Genomic DNA, 15,375 nt, shown 5'->3' on the forward strand with positions numbered 1-15,375 from the left:
TTTCCATCTTGGATGAAGATGGCATCCTTGGGGTAGGGCACTTCATCTGTCTTGTCATCCAAGAGGAAGTGTAGCATGCTGGCTTTGTTGGTCTTGTTTAAGAACCCATCAGGAGTCCCCAGGGAGTGAGGGACAGGTGAGAGGGAGTAGCACATCAGTTCATCAAGATCAATCGGCTCCGCCCGGACCAGTGACTTGACGAGCAGCTGGAAGGCTATGTTGCTCTGCTCCTGGTACTGGATGAGCTGCAACACAAGAGCAAGCATAGTGTAGTACTGTACACCCTATGTACCAGAGTATTAAACTAAACTTGATGATTCTTGTAGGCTATTGTGCAAATAATATATCAAAGCATAGAATATATAAATAGCTTTACCTTTTACCAAAGAAGCTTGTCTCACACCCAACTTGAAGTCTGTCTCGGATGAATACCTCCTTGGCAGCCTTGCCAACAGCTTTAGCATGGAGGACATCAACCTCGACCTCAAGGGAGACAGGTGCACCGGAGGCAAGAGAGTAGAGGCTCTGCTTGTCTGTTATTTTGAAAGGATTGGTGAAACTCTTGATGGCAGCGATGGTGCACTGTACTGCCTCCTCACTCTTCTTGATCTGAGCTCACGATGTTTCCCAGCCTTGGGGAACTCAAGGTCATCAATAAGACCACACATCTCCAGCAACATCTCAAAGTACTGGGCTCTTGCAGATGTGGTTCGGCACCAGCACTGATAGGCTGGGAAGTTGGTGAAGATGCCAAGCAGACCTCCTATAATATGGGACCAATTGCACATTCAACGGAAACCATGCTGCCAGTAATCTACAATTTTAAAATGTGTTTGCTCCCACAGTGATTTATTAAGCGAACACAGCGTTTCGACCTGTGCGGTCTTCGTCAGGTATCACCAGAACACGTGAAGGGGTGGGGGTATATATACATGGGCAGGTCCACCCTCGGACCATTGTCAATTACATAATTGAACAATTATACACTGATTCAGGATACAATAATGAGCTCCTCTCTATTATAAACAATATCAATAGTCTGTTCGACATATAGACATACATTATAAACAGTGTAACAATATTTATGTAGAAAGTGTTCACATGTTCAGACTGCATGTATAAAAAACTTTTAGAGGCATGAACATTGTAGACCAGTCAATAAACCCACAGATCGGAACACGCTACTGCGTGGAGATAGTTTTCACCCCACCCATCTTAAAAAGAGTCTCCCCATCAGTCAATTTAATTGTGCCAGGAGAATATGCAGTTCTGATTCCCTGTATCAAGTTCAGGCTAGTGACCTCACCAACAGGTTTCTAGAGAGGGGTTACGCCGGAGGTGGTTATCTCCCTGCTGGGGTCGGTGAGGGTTGGGGGAGGGGGTGAGGGCCCGACTGGGATAGTGAGGGAAAGGTTGCGGAGTGTGTGGGCGGCTCATTTGCAGATCTTCACAGATGGTTCGGTGGACCCCCGGAGTGGGAAGGCTGGTTTTGCCATCCATATCCCCCAGTTATGTTCCCTACTGGCCTACAGTTTAGAGTGTGAGGGTCTGGGAGGGGTGTAGTACCGTGTCTGGCCAGGGAAAGGCAGCAATACGCCACGTCGGCGTCTAGCCTGCCAGAAACCAAAAGAAGACGAAGAAGAACTGTTGCGCAGTGCACTGTGGGAAGAGAGAGCACATTGACATTGGGGAAGCGGCTCGTGACTTCTGGACTTGAGGTCCGGTACTTTCTACTGCGCTTGTTGTTAGAATACTTTTTTGCTATTATAGTAACAACGATGACAACGTTGTATGTAATGACCATTTTGTTTTCAATACATTTTATAGATTCGCGACTTAGAGGAGGCTGACTAGCTTGCATGGCTGGCTAGCTAGCTAATGCTATAGTAAGGTTAGCTATCATAAATGTTAGCTAGCTAACGTACGCTAACGTTACACAATCTTAAATGTGTTTTGATTTGGTCTGTTTTGGTTGCCAATTATTTCTCAGTTGAAGTAACGTTACATTCAGGGATAGCCCATCGTATATTGTTTTGTTGGTTGTTGGGAGCTTGCTTGCTGACTTTGCTAGACTAACGTTAGCTAGCTATCTAGAAGTCAGCTAACGTTAACTGTCTAGGCTATCAGTCACAGCTCAGCTAGCTAGTTGCACTCTTAACAGGCTAGATAACGAGCCACTTGGTTAGCGAAATTATACATTGTTATTGGTTGTCAAATTGGACGCTAATACTAGCTAACTAGCTACTGGCTAACAAGCTAGCTAACGTTACTTGGTCACCATGCTAGTTAACAATGCTATATCCCTGTCGCTGGTCCTCAGTTGAGCCGAGGCTGGTGAGTTAGGATGGGAGCTACCATGTCCAGTCCTGCCCCCACCGTCAAGGCTGAGGCGATGCTGGCGTCTCCTCCCTTCGGTGCCGGCGTGACCCCTCCTCAGGGCTGTCCCATGCACCAAGAGTCCGTCAAAGGTAAGGCTCAGTTAAACATAAATTAAGATACATTTAAATAATCCCAGGAGGCGGGCAAGATTTGGGTATTACAGTTATAACATTATCAGGGTTTTTCCTAGCTCAATGGGTCTTTGGGGTGTGATGCGCACACATTTTTATGGGAAACCTCCGTTTTATGCTGAGTAGCCTACCAGCATATATAGGCCTATATTCTTTGCTGTCGTTCTGACTGAGCTCACCCGACATGACACAAAATGGATATGAAGACAAAATGTTTAAGATACGGATAACCTGTTATCACGATTACTAGTGGTCCAAACCATGGACAATGCAAGAAAGAGGGATGGGCTGCACCTGAAACAAGTTATTAAACACATTTGGAGAGGATTTGAATTGCAATTTTTTAGCATTTTGGCACTGGTGATTTTCCTTTGGCTCTGGCTAAAATCTATTTGCGGGGTGCCAAAAACCCCTCTATGCAGGAAAAACCTTGCATTATAGTTGACAGCAGAGTTGCTGCCCATCTTTCGCAGATGGCTCAAAACTCACCTTCAAGAAATACTACCACGATCCTCCTCTGTGACCAGGACTGACTGGACCATGGAGCTGTATAGGGGTGCACTGGAGTGTGTGTGTGTGTATCACCCACCTCTCTCTCTCTCTCATATACAACACAACTCTAGCAGAGTGATCAGACTCTATCTCCCCCCACCCTACAGCCACCCCCCCAGCAGCGTGCCCTGTGCACCAGGCAGCGGAGGAGCAGAAGCAGCCTGCAGCTCCACTCCACCAGGACAGGGCGTACGAGTTTGTGGAGTGTCCGATGAGGGCTGCAGCGAAGAGTGACGTCATTGACCCCACCAACATGGTAAGACAGGATTCACCTGGCTGGTCTGAGAGGTCTGCTGGCTAAGAGGACGTGTGCGTATGTGTGTTGTGTTCACCATAGCCCTAACATCCATCTTTGTTCACACTATTATGTTCTATCCATTCATCCATCGTCCGTCCATCCATTCCATCCCATCCAATCAATCATCTCCATAGCCATAACTCTCCTGGTTGTTCCTGTGTTCACTGTAGCCCTAACACCCCTGGTTGTTCCTGTGTTCACTGTAGCCCTAACACCCCTGGTTGTTCCTGTGTTCACTGAAGCCCTAACACTCCTGGTTGTTCCAGTGTTCACCGAAGCCCTAACACTCCTGGTTGTTTCTGTGTTCACGTTAGCCCTAACACCCCTGGTTGTTCCTGTGTGTCCAGATGCCGCCTCCTAACCAGGTGCCTGCTCCAGACCAGCCCTTCGCCCTGCCCCTGAACCGCCAGGAGTCCAGGATCCCCCGGGTCGGCTCCAATCAGAACTGGGTCTACCCCTCAGAACAGATGTTCTGGAACGCCATGCTCCGGAAGGGGTATGTCTGGGTGAGGGTTGGGTCGGTACTCTGGCGTTCTCACGGCTTCCTATAGGCTAGATCAGTAACCGGAAGACACCTCAAGACAGGATGACTGTATAATTCACCCTTTATTTTGCTGTGTTTGTGTATCTGTAGGTATGCGTGTAATATATTTGTCATGCATTTCATTATATTTGATATATAAGATGGATGAAGCTGACATGTCTGTCCTGAAGGTGGCGCTGGAGAGAGGATGACCTGGGTCCTCAGGACATGTCCAACATCATCAAGATCCACAACCAGAACAACGAGCAGGCCTGGCAGGAGATCCTCAAGTGGGAGGCCATGCACGCCAAGTAAGGCTCTGCCCCCTGTCAGACCCCCGTCCCTCAACCCTGCCCCCCCTGGAGGCAGGTCAGCGACAAGTCCAGCTGAAATTAAACTAACTGCTCTTCGGGAGTGGCGGCCCAATATGCTGTGGGATCCAGCCTTCTGGCGAGACCAGGGCGCCAACCCCAGTCCCCGGTGGGCAGCTGCACCAGAAACAGATGCTTAGACTGCTACACCACAGCAGACATCCGCTCTTTCACCTGTTCAGTCCACCCTGGTCTCCACAGGTGTAGCTAGGGCTTAAGGACTCTGATCTGTCCTCATCCAGAAACTCCACAGCTACACTCAAGATAAAACTCTAATATGCTAATTCCCATCGGGGGGGAATTTGAGCATTAGAGCAACAAGAAAGAATAGAAAATAGCTTAATAATCAAATATACTTAATAAATAGTGCATACAATACAACAACAAAAAACTAGCCAATGTAAAGGGAAAAGTAATGGTACTCCTAACTGGTCCCAGACTCATCTTTGTGCAGTGGATGAGTTACTGCACGTTTTGTATCCTGTCTTGCTGACCCCTGGCCCATGTCTTGTCCCCTGTAGGGAATGTCCATGCGGCCCCTCCCTGAAGCGTTTCGGTGGCAAAGCCAAGGAGTTCTCCCCCAGGGCGCGCATCCGTCACTGGATGGGGTGAGTCTGAGATCTGCTCCACACTGGAGCTAACAGGAGGTGATACTGAAGCTAACAGGCAGTAGCAGCTCAGTGACTGAATACAAAGAGTAAAAGTACTTTGTTAAGCTATATTTTATTGCATGTATTGCATCGGAATACATTTGAACTTCTTGCTCTTCATAAAGGTTAAATGTGGGATTTTTCTCCCATCTACCCTTCAGATGAGGAGGCATCTTTAAGCTAAGGAGGTTGCTCTTTCTGACATCAGGTACGAGCTGCCGTTCGACCGCCATGACTGGATCGTGGACCGTTGTGGGAAGGAGGTGCGCTACGTCATCGACTACTATGACGGAGAGATCAACAAAGACACGTACGAGTTCTCCATCCTGGACGTCCGTCCCGCCTTCGACTCCCTGGATGCCGTCTGGGACCGCATGAGAGTAGCCTGGTGGCGCTGGACTTCGTAGGCGCACGCACGCACAACATGCACGCGCACACACAGACACTGGGGATCAGGACTCGCAGCGAAGACCACCGCTCCCTTGGATCCACGTTTCAATGCTGAGATGAAAGCCTGAAATATACATAAGGATGATCAATATAAGCTGTCCATCAGAACATTACTGTTAAAGGCAATAGCAGCTTCACCATCCTAATCATATCTCTTTCAACCTGAGACTTCTTGACTCCGGGGTTTAAATGCTGTGAGGTCACGTGAGCCTGCGTGAGGGTTACCTGCAGTCAAACATCTGTCACACATCTGTCAAGCACCTGAGGTGCCCTTGGTTTATACAATTCTGTACAGTACACCAACGGAGTAGCCCCCAACAGTGCAAGCTCTGAGCTGAATCAAATGCACCCCAAATACCTTTGAGCGTGTGATCTCTGAATTTGAGCCAGGCGTGACTATCCTCTCAGTCTTTGTAAAATAGCTATGATTGCACAGAAAAGCTTTGCTGACAAACAGGCTTGTGGGTGTGTTTTAATCTAGGTTGTCTTGTGGGCCAGTCAGGCTGGACAGCAGCTTCTTCCCCTGTCCTCTTGGTCCAGGTCTGGATGTGCTTGGTTTGATCATACCACTGGTAACGATTGGTTTGAATTATAATGTTTCAGTGAATGTTATTGAATTTTCAGTTAGGAAACATTTGTTTGATAAAAATCTGAACTTCATATACTGTGTAGTTCTCCTGCACCATTCTTCATGATTAAAATAACTGTAATAAACTCTGATATAATCTGACTTTACAGCCATGGAATGTACTTGTTTTAGCAGATTACCATGAGTAGGCTTCATTCTCAGATTTCCAGATGGTGATTCTGTTTTCTCTACTATAATCTATTTCTCTTTTATGCTGCCTGTTCTCTGTAGACATTCTACAGCATCTCAGTGCTTTAGGACAAGCCCATATGGTAAGTTATATTATTTATTGTCTGTTTGTAAATTATGATAGACGTTTCCATGTGTGTACGTGAGCGCTCTGATGCTGTCACCAGAAGTTGTTCATCTTTTTTAAAATAATCCCTAACCAAAACTACAAATAAAATTTGCTACTACTGGCTCTGAAAGAAACAGTCTATTTTTCTGTGCTTGTGTGGCCTTGAGTGAGGTGTTCACCCCTGACTCTCCAAACCAGACGTCGGGCTGACCTGAGGCAGAACCCTGCTGTTCTCAGGGGTGGTGCAGCCGTGCGCTAAACTCAAGTAACCTGCCAATCAGGCCAATCCTCTTCGTGAAATGTGTAGTGCTCTCTGGCCAGCAGAGAGGTACTACATGTCAGATAACAGTTGATGCCTTTCATCAGTGTACCAAGAGCCTAGGTTTAGCTTTGGAGGGAGTTGTATGCATAGTGGTCAGGAGGGGTGTAGAGGTAGGAGAGCATAGTGGTCAGGAGGAGTGTAGAGGTAGCAGGGCATAGTGGTCAGGAGGAGTGTAGAGGTAGCAGGGCATAGTGGTCAGGAGGAGTGTAGAGGTAGCAGGGCATAGTGGTCAGGAGGGGTGTAGAGGTAGCAGAGCATAGTGGTCAGGAGGAGTGTAGAGGTAGCAGGGCATAGTGGTCAGGAGGGGTGTAGAGGTAGCAGAGCATAGTGGTCAGGAGGGGTGTAGAGGTAGCAGTGCATAGTGGTCAGGAGGGGTGTAGAGGTAGCAGAGCATAGTGGTCAGGAGGGGTGTAGAGGTAGCAGAGCATAGTGGTCAGGAGGGGTGTAGAGGTAGTAGGGCGTAGTGGTCAGGGGCTGGTGGGGGGTGTAGGGTTTGACCATGGCCTGGAGGTAGGAGGGGGTGTAGGGTCTTATATCATAATCCAGATGGCCTCTCAGGGTCTAAACAAGTTTGCGGTGTCACTGAAGAGTGTAAGAACATTTCCATCCCAGCCCATACATATTATGAACACTGATAATTATTGGTAAATGGATTTGGAAGCATGTCAGTGTTACCTGTTGCCGTGTGCCGTCACTGCTACTGTAGTTCTAGAGATGAACAGCAGAGGGAGCAATATCCTTTCTCCAGAGAGAGAGAGAGAGAGCATGCACATACACAAACACACAATCCTGCTCCCGCAGTCCCAACACCCTCTACACACCCTCAACAATCCACCTCAACTACATCTGCTGAATGAAATAATGATGTGCATGATTGTCCACATGTCTGCGAGGGCTGGGGCTTGGCAGGGAGTCAGATTACTCCTCAGCCAGCAGATGTACAAACAGCCTGTGGCATTTCTCTAAACGCCGGCTCTTTATCCTGCCTCTCTCCCACCCGGTCCATTTTTACATATTTACATACCAAAGACCGCCGCTCCTGGCTCCGTCAGCGCACTGCGTGATGAGACACCTTTGTCCACATGTCACATCGGTATCATTTGTATCTGGACGCTGATTATTTTGTTGTGCTCAGTGTGTGTGCATGTGTATGTGTGTGTGTGTGTGTGTGTGAGAAAGAAAGAGAGCGTGAGTGTTGGCTAAACAGGGTTATTTGCTGGTGTATCATATTATATTTTCAAATTCATTTCTGAAGGAGAATTGAAGTAGTGTTGATTTTGAAATGTAATGCAAATGTAAACAATATAGGCTATAATTTAGCTGTCAGCCTGAAGTGCTATTGATGCCAACTAAGCTGATGAGGAAATGAGTGTGCAGGCGCTTTGTTTTCAGGTTAATGTGAACCATTACAGGTTCTGACATGCTTCTTGAAATATTGCCATGAAAGTAAATAGCAAACAGGTTGCAAATAGAGATGCATTTTGTTTTTACTCTAAATGAATGAATTAAATCTCTTAGCATATTCATCTTTAAAGGAAGAAATATCTCTGTATTCAGAGACAGCTTAATCAGAAGAGAGAGCTCAATGACATTAAGGTAGAAACAAGTAGGCCTTCAGGATGTAGCTACACTGAATTCAGTCTTTGCAGCAACTTATTCAGAAGGGAAAGAAACAAACAAAAACAGTGGAACTTCAGGTTGCTAATTGCAGCGTGCTGTACACATTAGTGTCAATAAAGCACTTAGAGAGAAAACCCGGTGCAGCACAGTGGGAGGCCGGGGTCTCTGAGGAGTTATCTCCGTGGAATTCACGGTCGATGACAGTAAAACACGGTCTGCTAATTCGTCTCCACTTAGCAACAAAGGAATCCGCGTTGGCCCGGCAGCCGGGGCGAGCCTGTAGAAAGGTTTGGTTTAGAAAGAACCACTCGCCTTCTTCAGCTGAGGGACCCAGTCAACAGAATAGAATGGAATAGAATACAGGTTGATCACCCAGAATGCAGCATGGTTACCAGATCAAATGATTGAGTCACTACAGACATACCTGCTGCCAGTCAGCTCCACCCCGCCATAACAGCCAGGGATGTCCACACGTCCGTGCATGTGTCTGGTCAGCAGGGCCAACCCGGCAGTGCTCTCCCAGCCCTCTGGACATATCCCTCCACGCAGGGGAGCAGCTGGATGTCAACACTCAGCTACAGAGAGGGAGAATTCCCCTCTGCTTGGCTCAGTTATGCATTCAGCTGAACAGCCTTAATTCAGAAGGAGCCGGGGCCCCTGGAGGGCACAATGTCAGCCTGTCATCATGGGGAGGTTAGGGGGGGGGTCGCTCTTTGATGGTCCTGGACCCTGTTGTCATGTGAGAACTGTTGGACTCTCTCTCTCTCTCTCTTTATCTCTCTCTCTATATATGTCTACACCCCCCTTCCTCCCTGGAAAGATATATCAGAAAATAAGTGAGAGAAAACATAAAAAGATGTTATGTGTGAAGAAAAGAGTGTGTGAGTGATGGAGAGAGCGAGCGAGAGAGAGAGAAAGACGATGGAGAGAGAAATAATGTGATATGAAAGAAATGAAGCCATGAAGAGGAATGTAGAAAAAGAGAACAAAATTTAATAGAGAGAGAGAGAGAGATAGAGAGAGAAAAAAGACAATGTCACACTGGGGTTCCATGCCTCTATTGAGACATCATCAGTCCAGTTCCTGAGCTCCCAGTGTGTCCTCCAACAGGGGGCCATGGCTCTGCCATGGTTACGGCGTAGTCGACTGGCAAACCCAGCACTAGGCGGGCGGCACAGGTGCCTTTTAATGAGATCTGATACACGCCACTCTCATCCATCAGAAAGAGAGACAGTCTGTGCTTATAATTACTGCTACAACGATCAGGCTGTCTCTCCCCTGCCTTAGATCAATATTACCCACCCAGCCCCCCAACATCTCACCTGAATCATCCCTCTTTTAATATCACCAAACAGGAACGAGAATGAGGAATGGTGAAAGAAAGAAAGAAAGAAAGAAAGAAAGAAAGAAAGAAAGAAAGAAAGAAAGAAAGAAAGAAAGAAAGAAAAAATGAATGCTACACATATTTTACATGATTGTATTTATTCCCATTCATTAAACAAATATATGCACCGATGGATTACAAATACCTACCAATCATTACACATCCTCGTTAAACAAGTTCTCTGTAATTATCCAGCAGACAGCAGTGATAACAGGGCTGTGAAGGCCACAGACAGTCTCCACTCATTCCAATTATTTATCAGAGCTGTGACCTCTGTGCTGTGTGTACTGTATGCATGATTAGAGCCATGTTCACAACCGTCCACTTGCATCACAGTTACTCATTGTTCTTGCTGGACTGGAAACCACTTCCCTTACAAACACTAATTACATCCCTGATTAGTAGGAGAAGCAATTAAAGAAATAGATTTTCTGCAAGAGATGGCCTCCTCTTCACTCTGCCTCTCTCCTCTTCATCCTGCCTACTTGGTCCTCCCCCACCCTGCCTCCTCCATCTCCCCCTGCCGCCCCCCTACCTGCTCTCAGTCTCCCACCTGTCTCCCCCTTTCTCCTCCTACCTCTCCTCTACCTCCCCCTGTCTCCCCTGTCTATCTCTACCTCCCTCTGTCTCTCTACCCCCCTCTGTCTCTCCTCTACGTCCCAATGTCTCTCTCTACCTCCTTGTCTCTCTCTCTACCTCCCCTGTCTCTCTCTACCTCCCTGTCTCTCTCTACCTCCCTCTGTCTCTCTGTACCTCCCTCTGTCTCTCTCTCTACCTCCCTGTCTCTTTGTACCTCCCTCTGTCTCTCCTCTACCTCCCTGTCTCTCTCTACCTCCCTGTCTCTCTCTACCTCCCTTTGTCTCTCTCTACCTCCCCCTCTCTCTCTACCTCCCTGTCTCTGTCTACCTCCCTCTGTCTCTCTCTACCTCCCCCTGTCTCTCTCTACCTCCCTCTGTCTCTCTCTACCTCCCCCTGTCTCTTTCTACCTCCCTGTCTCTCTACCTCCCTGTCTCTCTACCTCGCTCTGTCTCTCTATACCTCCCTGTCTCTACCTCCCTGTCTCTCTACCTCGCTCTGTCTCTCTCTAGCTCCCTCTGTCTCTCTCTACCTCCCTCTGTCTCTCTCTACCTCCCCCTGTCTCTCTCTACCTCCCTGTCTCTACCTCCCTGTCTCTCTACCTCGCTCTGTCTCTCTATACCTCCCTGTCTCTACCTCCCTGTCTCTCTACCTCGCTCTGTCTCTCTCTTGCTCCCTGTCTCTCTCTACCTCCCTGTCTCTCTCTACCTCCCTCTGTCTCTCTCTGCCTCCCCCGTGCTGTTGTTGTTTTTGTTGTTGTTGACATCAGCTGTATGTTATATGTACATTAGATGCACTTGTTTTATGTACATAAGATGCACTTGTTTTATCCAATCCCTGTGGATCAGACGGGCCATTTCACTAGAAGTGTCAAGTTGTCATTCTCAACCTCAAAAACCTTAGATTCAAACCAGTACAGCTACCCGGGGCCTCATTTATCATTGAGGTACGCCTTCTTTTACACGGTCTTTTTCGCGAGTTCAGGCGTACGCCATTTGCCCCCCCCACATTGCGATTTATCAAGCCGTAAGGGCGAAAATTTAGTCGCCTTTCTCCGCGCTTTTGTAGGACACCTCTCCAGTTGGCGTACCGATTTACACGGTGTTCTACGCCCTTCTTGAACACAGGGGGAACTGGCGACGCAGGTGGTGCGTCGGTGAATTACTATGTTTGACGGAGAGAATAAGAGCGACAGTTCATGAACGCACAATCATGTAGGCTACTAGGCCAATTCAGCACAAACATATATCGCAATGCAAGATTAGACGTGTCCTCTAACCGGCTCATTCATGCTCCGATATGGATTTGTTCCCCAAAACGGAACCTATGCGCTGTCCCAAACCTTTCCGCGCTATATGTCACACACCTAATGCAGGCACTCCATCAAACGGCAATAATTGACCAATTAGATTGTCATTAATATGTGATCATGTGGACCTGTTTGCTCTTTGGTAAGCATATAAATGACAGTCCTCCTGTGCGTAATGCGAGCCTAAATGAATCCGGCGCTACTCGGCCTACTAGCCGAGATAGAACTCCAAAGAGGTGACGGCGATGGCGACTGCACCCACATAAGGGCACCATCAATGAATGAATACGTCTATGTGAATCGCTAAAATGTGCACACTAGAAATACCCAAATCATATGTGACGCCGACATGCTCATCACAAGTGTAGTGGCACGGTGGCCTGGCTCCACGCATGACTTATTCATCCTGGCGCACAGCAGGGTAGGGCTAGACTGGAGGCAGGCGCTGCGCGTGACGGCTGGCTTATTGGTGTGTGCATAGCCAAGATACATATTCTTTGTCTTATTTACTTTTAATCTTTATTAGCATTTTCCATCCATACAACGACAATACAATAAAACATAAAAACCTACAATAACAGCTTATGGGTACATCCATCCATGCAGCTTTTTTTTCTTACTCAAATATGACAATTTTAATATTAGTGGTATCATCACACTTCCTTCTATAATCCATCCATTTTACCCATCTCCCTTCAAACTTTCCTTCCTGCATCCTCAATGCATGCGTGAACCTCTCCCTAACATACATCTCCTCCACAACACCCAGCCACTGCTCCTTGGTTGGGCGTTCCACCTTATACCAAGCCCTCGTTATTGTCTTATTACTAGCAACCAATAGTACTTTCACTAGGTATCTGTCCCCTCCTTGTACATCATCCCGTGTTATGTTTGCCAAGATATATATTCAAAGCTGATAAGAAGGTGGAGGCACTGGAGGTCGTGGCGCTGGAGGTTGCAACTCGCGGGGGCATGACCGTCAGGTCCAGGACCACTGCAGACTCCCCCTCCTCTGAGTCCCACCCCACGTCAGAGTCTGGAGAAACAATTTCAATCATTTTCTTTGAGTTTGTCTGTGAACTTGATTATGCATTAAACATTTCATTGTGCAGCCATATTCATTTGATATGTTTTTCTGTTGGCAGTCAAATAAATGCTGTGATTTACCGGGTGATTTAGATGAGTATTAATCTCCCATGGGGGACAATGTCTAATGTGGTCCAACATTATGAAGTGATCATCTGGGGTTATTGTTACATGTTTGTGGTCCTAAATCAATCATAGCCGGCCACATGATGTTGGGAATGTTTGCTTCACTCGCAGCCACATGTTACAGTAGGCTATGTCCGTGTATGCCCAATCCTAGATGCACAACACGTAGCTAAAGTAGGCTACTAAGCTGTAGGAGCAAACAGACAAACGTAGGCGATTTATACCTTCCGAAGAGGATTGCCTTCCTCACGTGGACCTCACCAACTAGCACATGCACCTCCGTCTCCGAAAAGTTCCTCTTCTTTGCTCTTCGTTCCATGTTTCATTGTCCCGCCTGGGTGCTCCACGCTACCTTTTTAAGCCGGTTCCTTCCGGGAAACCACGTTTGTCCACTCACGGTTGTGACCATATATGGTTGGATTAGGGCGTGGAGGGGGCGGAACACGGGGCGCGTGCGCGTACGCTCCCTTCCCCGCCCGTCTCGGATTTACCGTGCAGAAAAGGGCATACGACATTTTTGATAGATCCGAAAAGCGTGTAAATATTCTCGTCGTACGCTACATTGTGCATTTTCCGCGTTTTCGTCGTACGCCCTCTTTTACACCAGAATTTACACGCTCTTTGATAAATGAGGCCCCCGGTCTCCGAGGCAAAGTGAGCTGTAAGACCTCTCTAGAGACCCATTCCCTTATATCACCTTCAAAACCAACCAATCACACACAGACAATATAGGCCTCCTCTTTCACTATTGGTTCAAACTGAGGAATGTGGGATGCTAATGGAGTCAGAGTTATGACTGTTAATATTTAGAACAGACGCTTGAGGGAGTATTCTGGATGATTGTGTAGTACTCCTGATTTGTTGAAGCCATAAACCTGGTGCAGTGTTTCCAATATGTTCCCGTACTACAACTGATAATGCAGAGCTGTGTGGAATAGTATTATCCATGAATATTAGAAAATCATTTCTTGGTTGGTTATTCATTGTGGAATTCATTAAAATCCAATTTTGAGGAATTGAAATAAAAACAATGCATTACTGTGATAGACTGTGTCAGACAGCTGGGGGGAGGTGCACAATCTCACAAGCGGGTTTTACCGGTGGCAGGTTTACGCTGGTACTATGTACAATGTAGTAGTTGTAGTAGTGTGGTAGGAGTAGGAGCATTGGTGGTCATAGTAATAGTTGTAATAGTAGGAGTATTGGCAGTAGTAGTAATAGTAGTAGTAGCAGTTTTAGTAGTAGGAGTATTGGTAGTAGTAATAGAAGTTGTAGTAGTAGGAGTAGGAGTATTGGTGGTAGTAGTAGTAGGTTGTATGTTTTACAGGTTGCAGGTTTAGGCTGGTACAATGTAGTAGTAGTAGTAGTAGTAGTAGTAGTAGTGGTGGTAGTAGTGGTAGGAGTAGTCGCAGTAGTAGTAGTAGTAGTAGTAGTAGTAGTATTGGTGCTACTAGTAGTAGTACTAGTTGTTGTCTTAGTATGAGTAGGAGTAGTAGTAGAAGTAGGAGTATTGGTGGTAGAAGTAATAGTAGTAATTGTGGTAGTAGTAGTAGTAGTAGGAGGAGGAGAAGTATTGGTGGTAGTTGTACTGTAGTATTGATGGTAGTAGTACTGTAGTTGTAGTAGTTGTAGTAGTAGTAGGAGGAGGAGGAGGAGTATTGGTATTGCCTCTGTGACGTGCCTCTGTGGCGTCCTGATGGACCGCAGCCTCCTGCCTGAGGGGAGTGGCACGAAGATATTATGGCCGGGGTGGGAGGGGTCGGCCGCAATCTTCATGGCCAGCTTCAGGGTCCTGGAGTTGTGCAGGACCAGGAGGAAGGGCATGTTGCCCTTCTCGGCGGATCGGATGACATGCTGCAGTCTGGCCCTGTCTTTGGCTGTAGCGGCGGAGTACCAGATGTCGGGTTGTGTATGTCTATGTAAGACAGGTGAAACAGCTGAACTGATTTCATAGCTTTCATAGCTTGCATGGATTTCATAGCTAGCTTGCAGTATTGTAAATGTGCTTTAACCAAAAGTTATTGAAGCCATATTCATGAATGTGACATCATCACAGAGTTGAATGGGGACAGGGATGCTCAGCTGCAGTTGTCATCACTGTTTTTAAAATCGCAGTTAAAAACAACTGTTTTATTACAGCGATGGAGAGTGAGCCTGACAGCAGCTCTCTGTGACCCCAGCGACCCCCAGAGGCCCCTGCGGGGTGAAACGCAGGCAAATGACAAATGTATTTATTTATTTATTTATTGGACTCTAGAGAGCAGAGTAGATTCTTGTCCCATTGTTGTGGGACCGTAAATATGCATAAGAACCCATCACCTTCTGAGCGTGTGATTTATTTTTAATGAGTGGATAGCTTTGATATGCACATAGAAGAGCTGTGGAGAAAAACAAAAACTCTTGACGGCTGTAGGTGGGGGTGGGGGTTCAGTTGCCAACCCTGAAAATGACCTTGCCACTTCAGTTACCATCTCTGAAGTTCAAATGTGTCTGGGGGAGATAACCCCCCCCCCCCCAGCTGGAACACCTGCCACTCTTTTACCACCCCAGGTGAAACTTGCTAGAACCTGCTTTACATACACTAGCAGCAGCAGGCTCAGAAACTCAGGTCTAGAGGTCTAACCTACAGTCCTGGCTGTATCTGCTCCGGGTTTTAACTGAAACAATACTTT

General features: G+C 47.0%; 1 protein-coding gene across 2 annotated transcripts; it reads left to right on the forward strand.

Moving 5' to 3' along the window:
• The first annotated feature begins 1,664 nt into the window (after positions 1–1,664).
• hccsb (holocytochrome c synthase b) lies at positions 1,665–6,397 on the forward strand. 2 transcript variants are annotated; one of them, XR_014630587.1, is made up of 8 exons: positions 1,665–1,718; positions 2,321–2,468; positions 3,170–3,318; positions 3,708–3,856; positions 4,075–4,194; positions 4,776–4,862; positions 5,113–5,926; positions 6,214–6,397. XR_014630587.1 is itself a non-coding variant. In XM_084443025.1 (7 exons), exons 2-7 carry the CDS (start codon positions 2,345–2,347, stop codon positions 5,309–5,311), a joined length of 828 nt encoding a protein of 275 aa, XP_084299151.1. In that variant the 5' UTR covers positions 1,665–1,718; positions 2,321–2,344; the 3' UTR covers positions 5,312–6,397. The 2 variants fall into 2 exon arrangements, 1 of the variants encoding a protein (XP_084299151.1); XM_084443025.1 differs by having other exon boundaries at positions 5,113–6,397.
• Positions 6,398–15,375: the final 8,978 nt, after the last annotated feature.

This window comes from Borostomias antarcticus (genome assembly GCF_949987555.1).
Source record: "Borostomias antarcticus genome assembly, chromosome: 9".
Taxonomy (NCBI): Eukaryota; Metazoa; Chordata; class Actinopteri; order Stomiiformes; family Stomiidae; genus Borostomias; species Borostomias antarcticus.

Bases quoted from the DNA above. Each gene is read 5' to 3' on its own strand.
- hccsb (XM_084443025.1), top strand. From the start codon at position 2,345: ATGGGAGCTACCATGTCCAGTCCTGCCCCCACCGTCAAGGCTGAGGCG. The intron at 2,469-3,169 runs GTAAGGCTCAGT...CCCACCCTACAG, and splicing joins GCACCAAGAGTCCGTCAAAG to CCACCCCCCCAGCAGCGTGC. The intron at 3,857-4,074 runs GTATGTCTGGGT...TCTGTCCTGAAG, and splicing joins AACGCCATGCTCCGGAAGGG to GTGGCGCTGGAGAGAGGATG.